This window comes from Conger conger, chromosome 9 (genome assembly GCF_963514075.1).
Source record: "Conger conger chromosome 9, fConCon1.1, whole genome shotgun sequence".
Lineage (NCBI taxonomy): Eukaryota > Metazoa > Chordata > Actinopteri > Anguilliformes > Congridae > Conger > Conger conger.
This window is the reverse complement of record NC_083768.1, coordinates 56,184,534-56,200,268: the sequence shown is the minus strand read 5'-3', so window position 1 is coordinate 56,200,268 and position 15,735 is coordinate 56,184,534. Positions and strand designations below refer to the sequence as shown.

At 49.6% G+C, this 15,735-nt stretch overlaps 1 protein-coding gene across 1 annotated transcript; it reads left to right on the top strand.

The window, feature by feature from the left end:
• Positions 1 to 221: 221 nt before the first annotated feature.
• LOC133136643 (tumor necrosis factor alpha-induced protein 8-like protein 2) lies at positions 222 to 10,173 on the top strand. Its single transcript, XM_061254289.1, has 3 exons — positions 222 to 1,123; positions 8,954 to 9,283; positions 9,838 to 10,173. The coding sequence occupies exons 2-3, from the start codon at positions 8,966 to 8,968 to the stop codon at positions 10,078 to 10,080; spliced, it is 561 nt and encodes a 186-aa protein (XP_061110273.1). The 5' UTR covers positions 222 to 1,123; positions 8,954 to 8,965; the 3' UTR covers positions 10,081 to 10,173.
• The last annotated feature ends 5,562 nt before the right edge of the window (positions 10,174 to 15,735 follow it).

Below are 15,735 nucleotides of genomic sequence, written 5' to 3'. Positions count from 1 at the left end.
ACACACACGCACACACACAGAGGGACACATGCACACACACGCGCACACACACACACAAAGGCGCACACACACGTACACAGACGCATACACACTCACATCCTCTCTCACTCACACACACACACACAGATGCATGCATGCACGTGCGCACACACACACAAGAGAGAGAGAGAGAGAGAGAGAGAGAGAGAGAGAGAGAGAGAGACAGACAGACACAGTGAGAGAGAGAAACGGAGAGGGTTAGAGCTGGGTTGATTTATGAGCCAGAAGTCAGAAACACAGAGTGCACGACAGAGAGAGAGAGAGAGAGAGAGAGAGAGAGAGAGAGAGAGAGAGAGAGAGAGAGGATAAGAGAGAGCGGGATATCGGGACACCATCAGAGAGGCAGAGAGAGAAACAAAGCAACAACTAAGAAATAGCAGTAACAGTAACACAGACAAGTGTGTGAGAGAGAGAGAGAGACAGAGTGAAGACTGTCAGAAAAAGAACAAAACAGTGATAGAAAGAGGACAAGCTGGTGCGAGAGGGAGGTAGAGAGAGAGAGAGCGAGAGAGTGAGTGAGAGACAGAGAGCAAGAGAGGGAGAGAGAGAGAGGGAGAGAGTGAGTGAGAGAGAAAGAGAGGGAGGTAGAGAGAGGGAGCGAGAGAGTGAGTGAGAGACAGAGAGAGAGAGAGAGAGACAGAGCGAAGACTGTCAATAAAAGAACAAAACAGTGATAGAAAGAGGACAAGCTTGAGCGAGAGGGAGGTAGAGAGAGAGAGTGAGAGAGTGAGTGAGAGACAGAGAGAGCTAGAGAGAGAGAGAGAGAGAGAGAGAGAAGACTCAGAAGAAGAGCGCACAGTGACAGATAGAGGACACGCGGGCGTGATAGAGAGAGAAAAGTGCCCTCTCAGGGGCGTGCCCCCGAACATTAGTTCCTGGAGGAAGTGCGAGCCTCAGCTCATCGCCCGAGCGTTGCGGACAGCTAGCGGCAGCAGCAGCGTCTCTGTACGGATACTCTTCCCGAGCAGGTCCCCCCGGCTCCGGACCGCCAAGACCGGAACACCCGGAACGTCGGAGCGCCGTCCCGCCCGCCCCACACGCGCACGGCAGGAACCCCCCGCGGGAGAACAGCACGCTTCCACGGGTGAGTTTACCGCCGTCTCGTAACCCGCTTCTGAATTTCTGCTCCTGGGGGCGGGGGCGGGGGGGCGCTAACGGCTAACAGCTCTGAGCTCTGTCACTACTTCCCCTTCCACCCGCTGCGAGTTGTGAAAGCGCGGTTTTGAAACACGTCTGGAGGGGGGGGGGGGGGGGTAACATACACACACACACACACACACACACCCTGGAATTAACCGTTTGCTTTCTCATTCACCCGCCTGGCTTCCATTACTGCACAGAGAGAGAGAGAGAGAGAGAGAGAGGGGAATGGGTAGAGGAGGTATGGAGGGTCTTACACGTTGGTGGGGGGGGGGGTCTGTAGGTGTGTACATGGTGGGGGGTTTGTGTGAGAGGTCTGTAGGTGTGTACATGGTGGGGGGTTTGTGTGAGAGGTCTGTAGGTGTGTACATGGTGGGGGGTTTGTGTGAGAGGTCTGTAGGTATGTACATGGTGGGGGGTTTGTGTGAGAGGTCTGTAGGTGTGTACATGGTGGGGGGTTTGTGTGAGAGGTCTGTAGGTATGTAGATGGTGGTGGGGGGTTTGTGTGAGAGGTCTGTAGGTATGTAGATGGTGGGGGGGGTTTGTGTGAGAGGTCTGTAGGTGTGTACATGGTGGGGGGTTTGTGTGAGAGGTCTGTAGGTGTGTACATGGTGGGGGGTTTGTGTGAGAGGTCTGTAGGTGTAGATGGTGGTGGGGGGTTTGTGTGAGAGGTCTGTAGGTGTGTACATGGTGGGGGGTTTGTGTGAGAGGTCTGTAGGTGTGTACATGGTGGTGGGGGGTTTGTGTGAGAGGTATGTAGGTATGTAGACGGTGGGGAAGGTGTCGGGGGGAATGAGGAGGCCGTGTTCGGTCACGTCGGTCCCAGGCGGGTTGGTGATTATCGTTCCCAGAGCTGCAGGTGGAGATAGTGGGAGCTGGGTGCGAGTCAGGACACGTTGCCACGGCAGCCGCTCGACCGGTGACAAACAGAGACGTGCAGCACAGCACAGAGCAGAGCAGTGTGGACATCCAGACAACACAACACACACACACACAACACAATACAACACACAACACAGAGCACAACACACACAACACACACACACACACACACACAACACAAAACAATACAACACACAACACAGAGCACAACACACACAACACAATACATAACACAACACACAATACACACACAACACAACACAATACATAACACAACACACAACACAATACAACACAACACAGAGCACAACACAATACACAACACACACACACAACACAATACACACACAACACAACACAATACACACACACACACAACACAATACACACACACACACACACACACAACACAAGACACATACACACACACACAACACAGAGCACAACACAATACAACACACAACACAGAGCACAACACACACAACACAGTACACAATACACAACACACACCACACCACAACACACAAAACAGAGCACAACACACCACACAGAGTAGAGCAGTATCGACATCCAGACAACACAACACACAGCACAACGATGAAAAGAGGCCATTCAGCTCAGGTGTACCTGCTGCTTAGTTTACCTAAAAGCTAGATACCAAGCCGGGAGTTGAAAAGCCCAGGCCCAACAGCTAGGCCCCCGGACTCAGACCTGCTGCGTTCTGTAGAATCCTACAGTGGTTAGAGTGAGCAGGCAGAAGAAAAGAAAAAAAGAAGAAGCTTTGCAGCTTTCGTTGCGGAGAGAGCAGAGGAGCACGAGAACTTGCGACATGGCGCTCTCCCATGGCCGGTTATCTCCGAAAAACAACCGTTGCTCACACTTCCGTTCAGAAAACGAACCTGCGAACGATTCACAACCACACAATCAGCGCTGTCCTTTCCACTGATTCAGGGGGCTGGGGGGGGGGGGGAGGGGGGCTATGAGCCCTCTCAGGTCATAGCAATGTCACCAACACCCCCCCCCCCCCCACCCCTTAACACGGTCACCTCACTCACACGTTCAGAGAAAAAAAAAGTGTTACGGACAGCGCCCTCCAACAGCAACTACGGCATCACAGAAGGGACACTAGACCAAGCAGGTCCTCTGCTCTGAGGGAGTTACTCAGCCCAGTGGTCCGTGCATGGGGCAGCACACCAGCCCTGGGTCAAATACATCATCGTTTTGGATTCACATACTTTACTGAGGGCTGTCTAGTGTATTGGAACCTAGGAAATACTGTAAAAAAAAATATATATTTTTTAAAACTACAAACCCTGTCTTCTGGTCTTCTTGGTTGGCTCAGTTGTACCAGGCAATATTAAAATCGAGCACAGAAACGTACTTGAATCTAAAGCAATAACGTATATGACCCCGGTCTGCAGCACTGGAGAGGTAACCAAGACAGGTGATTTATAGTGACAAAAAAAGCTTGTGGGTTCCTGGTTCTGTCTGTATGTTTTTGGCCTCCACACACACACACACACACACTCACACACACACACACACACACACACACACACACACCTGTGTCAGCGACTGGCCTGTTCAAGGTAGCAGGGAGAATAAACCCATTTTCCATTTGAGCCTTTGTCCATAGATAATACACCAATATTGGAATATACAACATAATTCAAAACATTACTTACAAACAGAGACTATGAGACAGGGCCACGAAATGTGTAGCCACAGGGACAGGTTATAAACGCTCACCACAGACTATGCAGAAGGTTTTCTATTCGAAAGTAAACACAGGCTTCTTTAACCAGCGAACGCTATGCACAGGCAGCACTTCCTCCTGAGACCGGCTTCCTGCTGCTTTCTGCGGTCACACACGCGATTGGCCGCGGCAGAGAGGAAGTATCCGCGGCGGCTGCCTTTCCATCGCGAAGCGAGGACCGTTACTTTTTTCTTTTTTTTCTTTTTTTTTTACACGGGCCTACTCGGTCAAAGGAACACAAACAACACCGCGCAATTCGCCGAAGTCACGAATCAAAGCATCAAGCGAGCGACGCTTGCACTATAGGGAGTAGAAAAATTAAACTGCACAAATAGCGCAAATTATCTACACACACACGGACACAAAAGAGACTCAGACATCTCAAAAGAGCCCGTGGCATTGAATCAGAGCCATTTGGAGGCTGAATTATTTGATGTGCCATCGACACACTCATCAGTTTAATGGAACTGAAAGAGGAGAGTGGATTCCAGTCGCCGTCGGCGAAAAGGGCTTGCGCTGAAGTGTGTACCCATTAGTCGCGCAGCTTCAATGAACACAGTAGTTTAGTCTCCGCCGCTGGTTACGGTCTGGTGGATTAAATGGACCCGATTGTGCGCCTTTGAATTCGTGTTTACGCAGAGCCGTTCGGGTTTCAGTCGCTGAAGGCTTCGAGCACGTCTCACTGAAACATTGTACCCAAGACGTAAACCAAAAAAAAAAAAAAAAAAAGCCGTGTTTAATTGAACGATTTTTCTCCGTGTTACAGAAGCCATTCGCGCGGTTAGCCGCGGGACAGTCGAAGTGCCATTTCTCAGCTCCGTTTCAATGCCGATGCGTCTTCCGTTAATTGGAAGGCGGCGCTGACAAGCACGCGCCCTGCTCTGGAACTGATTCCGTTAACGGACGCTCGCTGGCCCCGAGCTGCGTTGTCCTTATTGATTTTCAGTTCCGAGCGTTGATTTGGCTGCCATACCTCTAATCCACTTAGAAATGAGGCCGGTGCCAGCCACATACCTTTTTTTTTCTTTACAACCATTTAAGGTTTATTACTCAACAACACCTATTTTAAGGTTAATACAAAGTGTGCCCAGTTATTTGTGCATTAGGTCGACCACTTTTAGCGTTAAACTTGCTAGCGTGCTGTGTGCAGGTCGCGTCTAGACCCTGCTGAATCCAACCAATTAATGCTGCCTTCGTTGAACACAATTACCCATTCAGTCATATGCATTTAACTGCATTAAAACAAAGAATATAAGGTACAGAAAGAACACATTCAAATTTATACACATGATGTGCAAACCTACAGCTCTAATTCAGCAAATAATTAAACTAATAATCAAGACCTGAGGATGGAATAATAAAAAAAACCAGCATACACACAGCCCTCCATGGCACTGAGTCTGAGACTACTGGGTTAAAATCTGGTTATCTGGTTAAGAGTCTTCGGGATAAGCATCTGCTCTGGTTATGTTTAGGTTGTTTTGGTTATCAGCTATTCTGTTCTGGTTCAGGCTAAGTTGGAAACTCCAGGTTTAAGTCCTCCCTGTGTGTTGTCCCATTCACCTGATTTTGCTACTGAGCTAATTAAGTTAAGACTAATGAGTGAAGTCAGCTGGCTGAGCCCATGGGTGCTAGAAACACACGGCAGAACTTGTACTTCGCTGACCCCTGGGCTTTCCACCTTAGGGTTCAGGTCTGGTCTGTTAGGGTTTGGCGTTTGGTTATCCATAAGTTTGTTTGGGTCCTGGTCCCTGTCATTTAAAACGGGCCCAAGTCAGGTCAGGTGCAACTTTCATGAAGACCCCTGCCCTTGGCAACAACCTGGCCAAGAAAAAAAATATATATATATACAGCCAATCAGAGAAGGCCAGCCACAAACAGCCAGACAGTGATTGGCCGATTCTTGGCTGTGCCAAAGACAGTGTGTGGCCAGAGAGTGAGCCATCCTAATTCACGTCTAAGCCCCTGAGAAACCCACAGGGGTGGCCGTGGTGATGGCGTAGCTATGGAGGTAAAGACTCCTGTCTATAACAAGCCTGTTCTCTAAGAGGTCCTGCGAACGTGTTGTGAGTAATGTAAAACCACAAAGCCATTTTCCCCGACGTGCCTGTACAGGCAGAAGACTTTTCAGCGTCTCTCTCTCGCTCCGTTAGTCTGTCTGCACACTGCACGCAGGAAGTCACCGACTTCCTTAAAAACTCGCCAAAAAAAAAAAATGACCTTGTTTTGCTCGGTCACCTTGCCGTTCCTAAACTCATTCGCGCCCGTGCGGCTTGTTTTCGAGGTACAAAGGGGAGGGGAAGGGTGAAGAGGTGTCGGACCATTTTTTGGAGGTTTGCTGATAAAGTCACGTCGGGCAGGATCGGCAGAACATAATGACTCAAACTGACCTACTTTATTCCTTTTCATGTTGATGACCTCATTATGTATGCTCGAATAGTGCAGCGTTTTTACAACCGGGTCCACCCTTGTGGAAATTCCAGCAGCCGGCTTGAGATGGGAATCTAGCTGAACCGGCTGGAACCGGATTCTGCTCCAGCTATGCACCGTCTGGATGTCGGTCTGTTATCTGTACCAGCAGCCCGACACGGTCTCGCCAACATCAGTGCCATCTCCACCAGCTCGATGGTCTCCGAACCAGAGTAAAACCAGGCCGGAAGCGAGCTGGAATGTCCACCGGGGTACCCACCCTCACGAAATAATGAACCAAGCTTAGAACAGAGTTCAAGTAGCTTTGGACACCAGGCTAACCCTCCAGGCATGATCCAGCGGTGTATTCCTCAGCAGACTAACACACACAGAGCCTGTCCGTTCTAGTTAGAGGGGGAGAAACATCCCCTGTGCAAACCTCAAACAGCGTCAGCATACAGTGCATTAGGGAGGGTGAGCCGCTCCGGTTTTGGTCTGACACCTCTCCAGCGATTACTAACCCATTACAGAAGGCAGCCGTGCAAATCCTCCACCGAGAGCAAACAAGTCAACCGCGCGTACGTACTGCAGACCTGCAGACATCGAGGAGGGCGATGTCCATTTTCGGACATTCCATTTGCCTAACAAACGTTTCCTCATCGTGTCCTTTCCCCAAATTCTCCAAAGGGTGGAACGGGACCAGGAGAGGTCACGGTGGGCAATGTCCATATTTGGATTTGACTTTTATTTTTGTTCTGCTCCACACACAAGCTTCAGTTATTTAACAAGCCCAGTGGGGTAGAAAATAGGTGAAAAATCACACAACGCATAAATGTTCGACCTGTGGATCCACCTCTCCCCATCTCTGCCATGTCTGTAACTGACCTGTGGATCCACCTCTCCCCATCTCTGCCACGTCTGTAACTGACCTGTGGATCCACCTCTCCCCATCTGCCACGTCTGTAACTGACCTGTGGGTCCACCTCTCCCCATCTGCCACGTCTGTACTGTACCTTCGTACTGATGCTTAAAAGAACAAGGACGTTCCGTTTGCCAAATAAACGTTTCCTCGATTCCTCCATCCTTGCATCCTCGCATCCTTCCCTGGTGGGCCTCCTTCGTCGGTTGGAACTCGAAGCAAGGAAAGGAGGCGAGGGAAGGAGGCGAGGAAAGGAATGTCAAAATGAGAGATTGGAAAGAGCCCAATGCATGCCTCACAGGAGAGAACAGTTCTGGCGATCGCGTAGCAGGTGTACCTTAAAAAGGTGCGTCAGCCTCATAAAGACACTAAAAAAGCACAACAAACAGGTAAATGGATTCAGGCACTTGGGTCGCTAGTTCATTTTAAATAATTTTGTGTTAAAATTGCCTAAAGCGTGAAATCATTCCAATCCAAAAACAATCCCTGGCAGTAAATCACGTACTGTAAATCCAGCGCACACACCAAGCCTCTGACGTGTAGAGAACCACACCTTCATTTGCTACAGGTTTCAACACACACCTGTACAACTAGTCTGCGTTGCCTTTTCCCACGGAGTTAAGAACCATGGCAACCTACCAAGGACAGTATGCTCTAAAAAACCTGAGGATTTTATGGTCACCTGAAAAGTGGGGCGGGGATCAGTCAGGTTTCTCTCCTCAGGCAGAGGGATCGGACCAAGCCCTCTGAATTGGAGGATGAGGCGACATCGTAGGTTTTTTGTGGCTGTGATCTTTTCCCTCGTACACATTATAAAAAGAGTCACACACACACACGTCAATTTCGCGATTGTTTTGGATTCAAAATACATTTTGCGGTGCTCGATTGATCTTGCCTGGTGCAACCGAGTGGATCAGAAGGCAATGTTTATACTTTTAAAGAGTATTTAATAGGTTCCAATACTGCCTGCCAGCTCAATAAAGCATAGCACAGTATTTAAATCCAATGCAATTATGTATTTCACCCAGGTCTGACACACACTTCCACATTAAAACCTGCGCAGCTAGGAATGCTGGGATATCTGGAGGAGGGTATGGGGGAAACATCGTGCTCCAAAAAAAGCCCCCCCTGCACCCCTCTCTCCTTCCCACCCTCTCCCACTGCCCCTTGACACGTCCACAGGAAACTCCGGACACCTCCGTATCCGGCCAAGCCCCTCCCCTGCAACAGCACAATTGCCCCCACCAACACAAACACACACGGGGGGGGGGCAGAGGAGATTTATGCCCCTGTTTGTGAGGCCCTTCCTCCCAGTTTCCGATAAGAAACCCCCCAAACCAGCCATCCATCACCAGGAGAAGAGTCACTCCACCCGTGTACCCAGGAGCAGTGCCACTGAGATAAGAGAACGCTACTCCAGCAAACCATCCATCCGTTTGCTTTTCAAACCATTCAAAATTGGAAAGATGAACAGACGCCCGTCTTTACAGCGTAGCGTCATGGCTGCAGAGCACTATTCTTGGTTTTAGCTGATGCTTTAGTCAATTAGACCAAGCAGGGGCCAATCCCCCTAGGAGCCATGCGGGGGATAAGGGCCTTTCTTAAGGGCCCAGCAGCTGCACTGATCTTATTGTGGTCACACCGGGGCTTGAACAACCAACCTTCCCAGGTCCCAGTCTAGCACCATAGCCAATATGCCCCAGAGGGTTAGGCATTCTGAGCATCAAACAGGGCCCCCATAAGGACCAGGCGGAAACCAGTCCATCCCAGAATTTCCACAGTAACTCGTTATTTTTGTTCCCCTTCAGCCCACAGCTGCGATGGAGGCCTTCAACTCCAAAGACATGGCCATGAAGGCCCAGAAGAAGATCCTGAGCTCCATGGCCAGCAAGTCGGTGGTGCAGATGTTCATCGACGACACCAGCAGCGAGATCCTGGACGAGCTCTACCGCGTCTCCAAGGAGCACTCGGGCGACCGGCCCGCGGCCCAGAAGGTGGTGAAGAACCTGATCAAGGTGGCGGTGAAGATCGGCGTGCTCTACCGCCACAACCGCTTCAGTGCCGACGAGCTGGGCCTGGCGCAGGACTTCAAGAAGAAGCTGCACCAGGGCGCCATGACGACCATCAGCTTCCATGAGGTGAGCTCCGCCCCCCCACCACCCACCCCCAACCCGTAGCTACTGAACCCTTTGAACAGTAGGGTATTTTTTTTTTTTTTTTTTGGGAATGTTTGGCATTTCCAAATTTCCAAAAGTCAGTGTTCTAGAACCCCGTTGCTTTCAGTCGCCAGTAGTGATTGTGACAGTTAAGAACAGTTAAGAACAAATACGAATCGTGCATTCGTGACCTCACACCTTAAAGGGTTGATGCGTCCCTCCACTACCCCAGCACTCATTACATTACATTATTGGCATTTGGCAGATGCTCTTATCCAGAGCGATGTACAGTCTATTAGACTAAGCAGGAGACGATCCTCCCTTGGAGCAATGCGGGGTTAAGGGCCTTGCTCAAGGGCCCAACGGCTGTGCGGATCTTATTGTGGCTACACCAGGATTAGAACCACCAATCTTGCAGGTCCCAGCCATTTACCTTAACCTGTAATGTAATGTAATGTAATGTACTGTGATGTAATGTACTGTGATGTAATAATGGACTGTGATGTAATAATGTACTGTGATGTGACGTGTCCCAGGTGGACTTCACCTTCGACAAGGCCGTGATGGTGGACATCCTGACCGACTGCCGGGACACTCTGCTCAAGCTGGTGGAGAAGCACCTGACGCCCAAGTCCCTGGGCCGCATCAAGCACGTCTTCAACCACTACGCCGACCCGGAACTGCTGACCCACCTCTACACCCCGGACGGGCCCCTGCGGCCCCACCTCACCAAGATCTGCAACGGCCTCAACAAGCTGGTGGAGGAGGGCAAGTTATGAGCCGGGACCGTCCCGGGGGCCCAGGCCGCGGAGCGGTCAAAACGTTGGAGGACCCCGCGCCGGGGGTGGACCTCCCGTTAACCTGACAATGTGGGGGGGGGGGGTGGGGGGGCATTCACAACCCAAACGGGGCGAGCTGAATCCGTCCCGTCTGTCTGACGCAAGCCCCGCCCTCTTCCCTGCGACCTGCCCGCGGAACGGCCCTCGGTGCGAGATGAAGGGCGTCCACTCTTCCTCGTTCGCGGACGGAGACGGTGCCCCGTGCGGTCCCCGTCCTTTTTGGGAAAACAGGACAAATGTCAGCATCACTGTTCAGGAACCAGAGTGTCTTTGCGAGAGTTTTTGTGTGTCAGTTTTACACTTTTTTATGTCTTTATTTGAGAGGTTAAGCCTGTGTTTCGCCATTAGTGCTCCACGCCCAACATGGAGAATTTTACTCAGGTTCAGAACCTAACATTAAAATAATGCATCCCTGATAGATAGCGAAGTGTCACAGAGGATATCCCGCTCGGTTAGTGTGTGTACCAGCCGGAGAGACTTTGTAAAGGCGACTTTAGACCTCATAGGTGGCTTTAAGGATGAAAATCAAACTTTCAGCAGTTCTGAATGCCATGTCATGGGACTCTTCTGCAGCAAAGGTAGATTTCAATGTACGTTTAGTTTGCCTGAGCTATGAAGCCTGATTTCAACATATATTTACATCAAGGCATCTTATTTGGTGAAATAAACATTTATCTGTGACAGCGATGTCAAACTGGACTGCGGGAGGGCCACAGTGTTCGCTGGTTTTTCCCCCCGTTTCCTCCGAATCAGCAGAACAGTCAGGGCTTGGAAGGCAGGTGTGTGGACTCAAGCCAATCGATGCCTTAAATTAATCACTTAAATGCTAAAACACACGAAAGACCAGCTGGCACTGCAGCCCTCCGGGCCTGGAGTTTGGCACCACCAGAAGCTCAGAGAAGAAGCTGAGCCACACTGCCCTCTAGTGGTTTGATTCGGTAACGCGACAGACATGTATATATCTGCAGAGTGGCGAAGAACGACAGTTACCCACGGAGATACATTACTTTCAAGTTAATTACTGCGCACACAGAAAGATAAATAAACGTTTAAATGAATAAAACATGAATGTGCTTCCTGTGGGTTTATTTCGCAGCGTGTCGGGTAATGCTTTGGACCTCGTATTTCTGGGATCCCACAAGATTCGGAAATAATGCAAAGCTACTCTGGAGACTGTAGGGATGGAACTCGATCCTCGTGCTGTGAATGAAGTCACGGAACTGACGATAGGCGATTCATCATCATCATGAATATCTTGCATGGAATGTAACAGGATGTTGTGACATCCTATGATTCGGTCTAAATGACAAACTCCAAATGCCAGAGCACTTGTTAATGTGACTAGATGAGTTACTCTTAAGACGGCTGTGATAAGGTAGTTTAAAATGCTCTCTTAAAGTGTTTGGACAATACATAAACACTGCACCCTCTCACATCTACACACCAATCAGAGTCCGTGATTATAGGGGCTAGAGCTGGATTTAGAGCCCTTGGGCTTGTCGGAACAGATTTGGAAAATGAGACATTCCGGGCTAGGCTTCCGGTGTGTTGAAAGTAACCCCCACCCCTCCAAAACCACCTTCTCCCAAGCCACACAAGATCCAACTCTGTTGAACAATCAAGCTAGGGTGCCATAATGAAACGCATACAACCAGACCAGGTGAGGTATACCACCACCTCAATGAGAAAGAGCTACTGCCGCCCCACTCACATGGGATCTCATGAGACTGTAGCCAGACCATGATGCCAGGGCCACAGCCGTGCTCTCAGGTAACCCCCTTACCCAAGACATTCCTGACATAATGTGACATTTAGTCTACAACGCCGAACATGCCACTGTAATCGCACAGCAAAGATGAGTCCAGCTGTCACTGTAGACCTCGCAGGCTGAACTAGGCAAGTTTAAATAGAGAACAGTCAAAGCCGTCGTTCATAGAAACGCACAAATCCATCAAACATCGTATAACAGCGGCATAATCCACAGATGACAGAGAAACCCGCGTCTCTTACCTGTACACAAGCTCTTCCTCCGTCATTTCCTCTTCGCAAACAAAGCCGCCAAGTCCTCGAAAACCCGAATCTCTCGCCAGCTCAGACTCGAGAGACGTTGTTGATCCGTGATTATTGTCGGTTCATCACCACGAAAATGGAGGTTACCGCACAAGATGTTCATAACGGCAACTACGCGCTGTAGACCTAACACCTCCTGCCATAGCTGACCTTATCCATCCAGCTGTCCATCAAGAGGAGCACCTCCGATATCCAGACGTCAACATCGGCGCAAACACGCTCCTTCCATCCTCATCACCGATCTCATGTTGTTATTGATGCTTCCTGTCAGTAAACGCATCAGCTGAAGCGTAGGGCGTGTGTCAATAAAACATTGCGGGCAAATCAATAGATCATTCGCGGCTGGTGCGCATATACAACCCAGTCTCCTGCAACAGGTTTGCGATTGTGAAGGCACACCTGCATTCTCACACTTTCTCCGTGTAATCTCAATCTCCACGTCGGCTGTGATCAAAGCTTTGGTGAACAAACACCTTCCCAGGCATAGCATATTAGCATCCATTAGCTTAAACTGTCTTCTGGGCAGTAACACAGCACTACGTTTAGGCAGATGGGGAAAGCCCAGAAAAGCAAAACTGCTTGCATGCGTTTCCTCCACCTCCACCCATTAACTCAGCCATCTGATTTCACTAATTAGATTTAACTAATTAACTACTGACTAAAGTATTGCGCTAATTGGCAAATCCAGGTGATTGGATTTGGGACTTTTGCTTTCTGAACCTGGAGTTTCCACACCTCTGTGGTTAGGGAATCATTTTTCAGATGGTCAGAGGTTTGCTCCCTTACTTAATCTGTATGTCAGTGTGTTATCTGGGAATATTTACAGTGTGCATTCTAAATACTAGTTACAGAGCCAGATTAACTGCAGGCCCCTTATTTCACCACTAGGTGTCACTGTGACACTTAGCAGCCCATCCATCTGGCCGCCTAGCTCTTCCCCTTCCTTACCGCCATCAGTGGCCGTCAGTCTCAGGGCCACAGCCCGACCCTTCACCTCTGACCTCTGACCTCTGAGCCGTTCGTACTGTATCTCAGATTGCATAGATCTAGCCGACACTCGGTGTCATTGTCTCTGTCTCCCTTCTGTCGATGCTCCTTCTGATAACTAATTAATGAACTAATGAACTGCCGTGACCAAGTACAACGCCGTGACCCTGAATAATACAGCATAGATAAACCCAATAACGTCCCAACCCTCCGACGGCAAGAGATGAGTATCTCCTGGGAGTTTATCATTTGTGATTGGACAAGCCACCTCCCCTGCCTCTGTCATTGGCCATCGATGACATTCCACTGTGGGTCGTACAGCCTGACCCTTGACCCTCGACCTTTGCCTCATCCCTGTATGTTTGACTGGCTCCGGATGCTTTCGTCCCTTAAAAGTGGACCTGTTATTGTACGCCTCATCCTCATCCGTTTTTATTCATTTATCTTTATTCATTTTTTTAAAGAAATGAAACACGCTCACACCGAAAAGCACCCTCGTCCAATCGAACAAGGTAAAGACGAAGAAACAAACTGGATCACAGTGCCCCAGGTCGCCCTCGGGAACAATAGTCACACCCCACACCAGACAACTGCTCAAAGCTCAGGGCTTGTCTATCTCTTAACCTGCCAGGCATGTGCAATCACCCATCAGGGGTCTTACCCTGGTCTTAAAGGCCAAGAAGCGATCACCTCTGCCCGTCCTGACAGCCCAATCAAGAAAGAGCACAGGTGGAGGATCCTCCTGGGCTCAACACCGCCACCTGCTGGCCGGAGGGCTAACAGCATTTTCTATTTTCTGCTGCACCCTTTGTGCTGGCTCTGCCACTGCCGGATTAACTTTATTAGGCCCCGGATAGAGACCTAACCCTGGCCAGCTCTCTTTGAGTCAACAGCAGACACGGGTGATAATCTGGGCGTATGTGTGGCAGGTCAGTGTCTACGTTTCTTCCACACGGAGACCGCGTTTCTCTTCTCAAACGCACAGCTGCTGAAAACGAGAGGGAACTGGGCTCAGTTATGATAGGACCTCCTGGTAAACAGTCAAGCATTTAAAAAAATAATAATTTAAATATTCTGAACTGCTGGGAGGAATGGCCTTTTAGGGGTGAGAATTATTATTATTATTTAGTTGTTTTTTTTTTTACCCAAATCAGTATTGCCGTATATAAGTTTGTTTATTATGAATATGTATTTCTGAAAATTGACAAAAAGACAAAAAAAACATTCTCCATACAGCCATCTCCAGATAATCCCAAGGAACAGAATGGTGGATATCTGATACACAATTAACTTTTTTTTTTTTTATCCTTGGTGTCAGAAAACTCAAGTTAATGTGACCTTTGGGTTTAGAATGTCGGCCGGGGTAACCGGGGCAGAAAGTTGCTGAGCGAGGCGCGTTGCCGTGGCGACCCGTTCAAAAGCGCCGGTGTGGATTTGGTTCTGCGGTTCTCCCTGTCTGCGGTTCTCCCTGAGCCCGTTTCGGGTTGCGGAGAACCGAGCGGCGTTCCGCCCGCGCTACGGAACCCCTGCAGTTCCTCGCGGCTCGCGGTATCCGTGACAACGTGACGCCATCACCGCCGGTTTTTTCCGCCAAAAAGCGCCGGAGCGGCGCTGAAATCCCAGGAGCTCCCATGATCCCGCGGGGCAGAGGCTGTCGAGCCCGGGACCTGAGACATTCCGGAGAGGTTAGCAGCTGTTCCCCCCCCCGGGGGGGTCTGGGGCAGATAAATCTCCCCGCGTCTTGGCGGGTGTCGCCCGTGTCTTTAAACGCGGGGGGGGTATTTTCAGCGCTCCGAAACACAATCCCCACGGACCGTATACGGTGTCCCTGTTGGCCCAACTCACCTGATCTGAGGTCCCTGGTTAAAAATAAGCCAGGGGACCGTGTGGGAGGGGAATACAGTAACTCCATGCAGACCTTACAGTATTTTACAGTGTTTACCACCATTTACCCTGGTATAGTCACACTTAAAAAAACCTTCTCAGTCTGTGTGGGTGTCTACTCAGTTTGCAGACTTCCTTGTTCATACATCATTTCCTGTGAAACGGTGGTCTCCAAACGGAGGGCCACAGGTTGTGGTGTTTTTTGGTTTTCACTTTGAGCAACCGGTTCAGACCCAAAACACCAGGTGAGGCGCGGTAACTGTGTAATCAATCACTTTCATTGATCAGTTCAGTGCTGTAAGAATGAAAGACCCCTGCTCTAAAGCCAGTCATTGGTTTCTGTCTATGCCCTGACATAAATTCACTCAGTCACCACCGATTCCAGTGAACTTTAGTCTTTAAAAAATGTGACCACAGTATCCCATGACGCACTGCAACAGATGAGCCTTTGCCTCTCGTAGACAGCACAGAGTAACTGACCACGGACATACACTGACCACAGACATACGGCTCACTGGTACTGACAGAGCTGTCTGTTGTGTGATAGGAATGACGGGCAGCCCAGCAGATTTGTCTCAGCGAGCATTTTAGGCTGAGATTTAGACTTTTTAGATATTACCAATTACCAAGGTGAAACAGTTTGACACCTTTCAA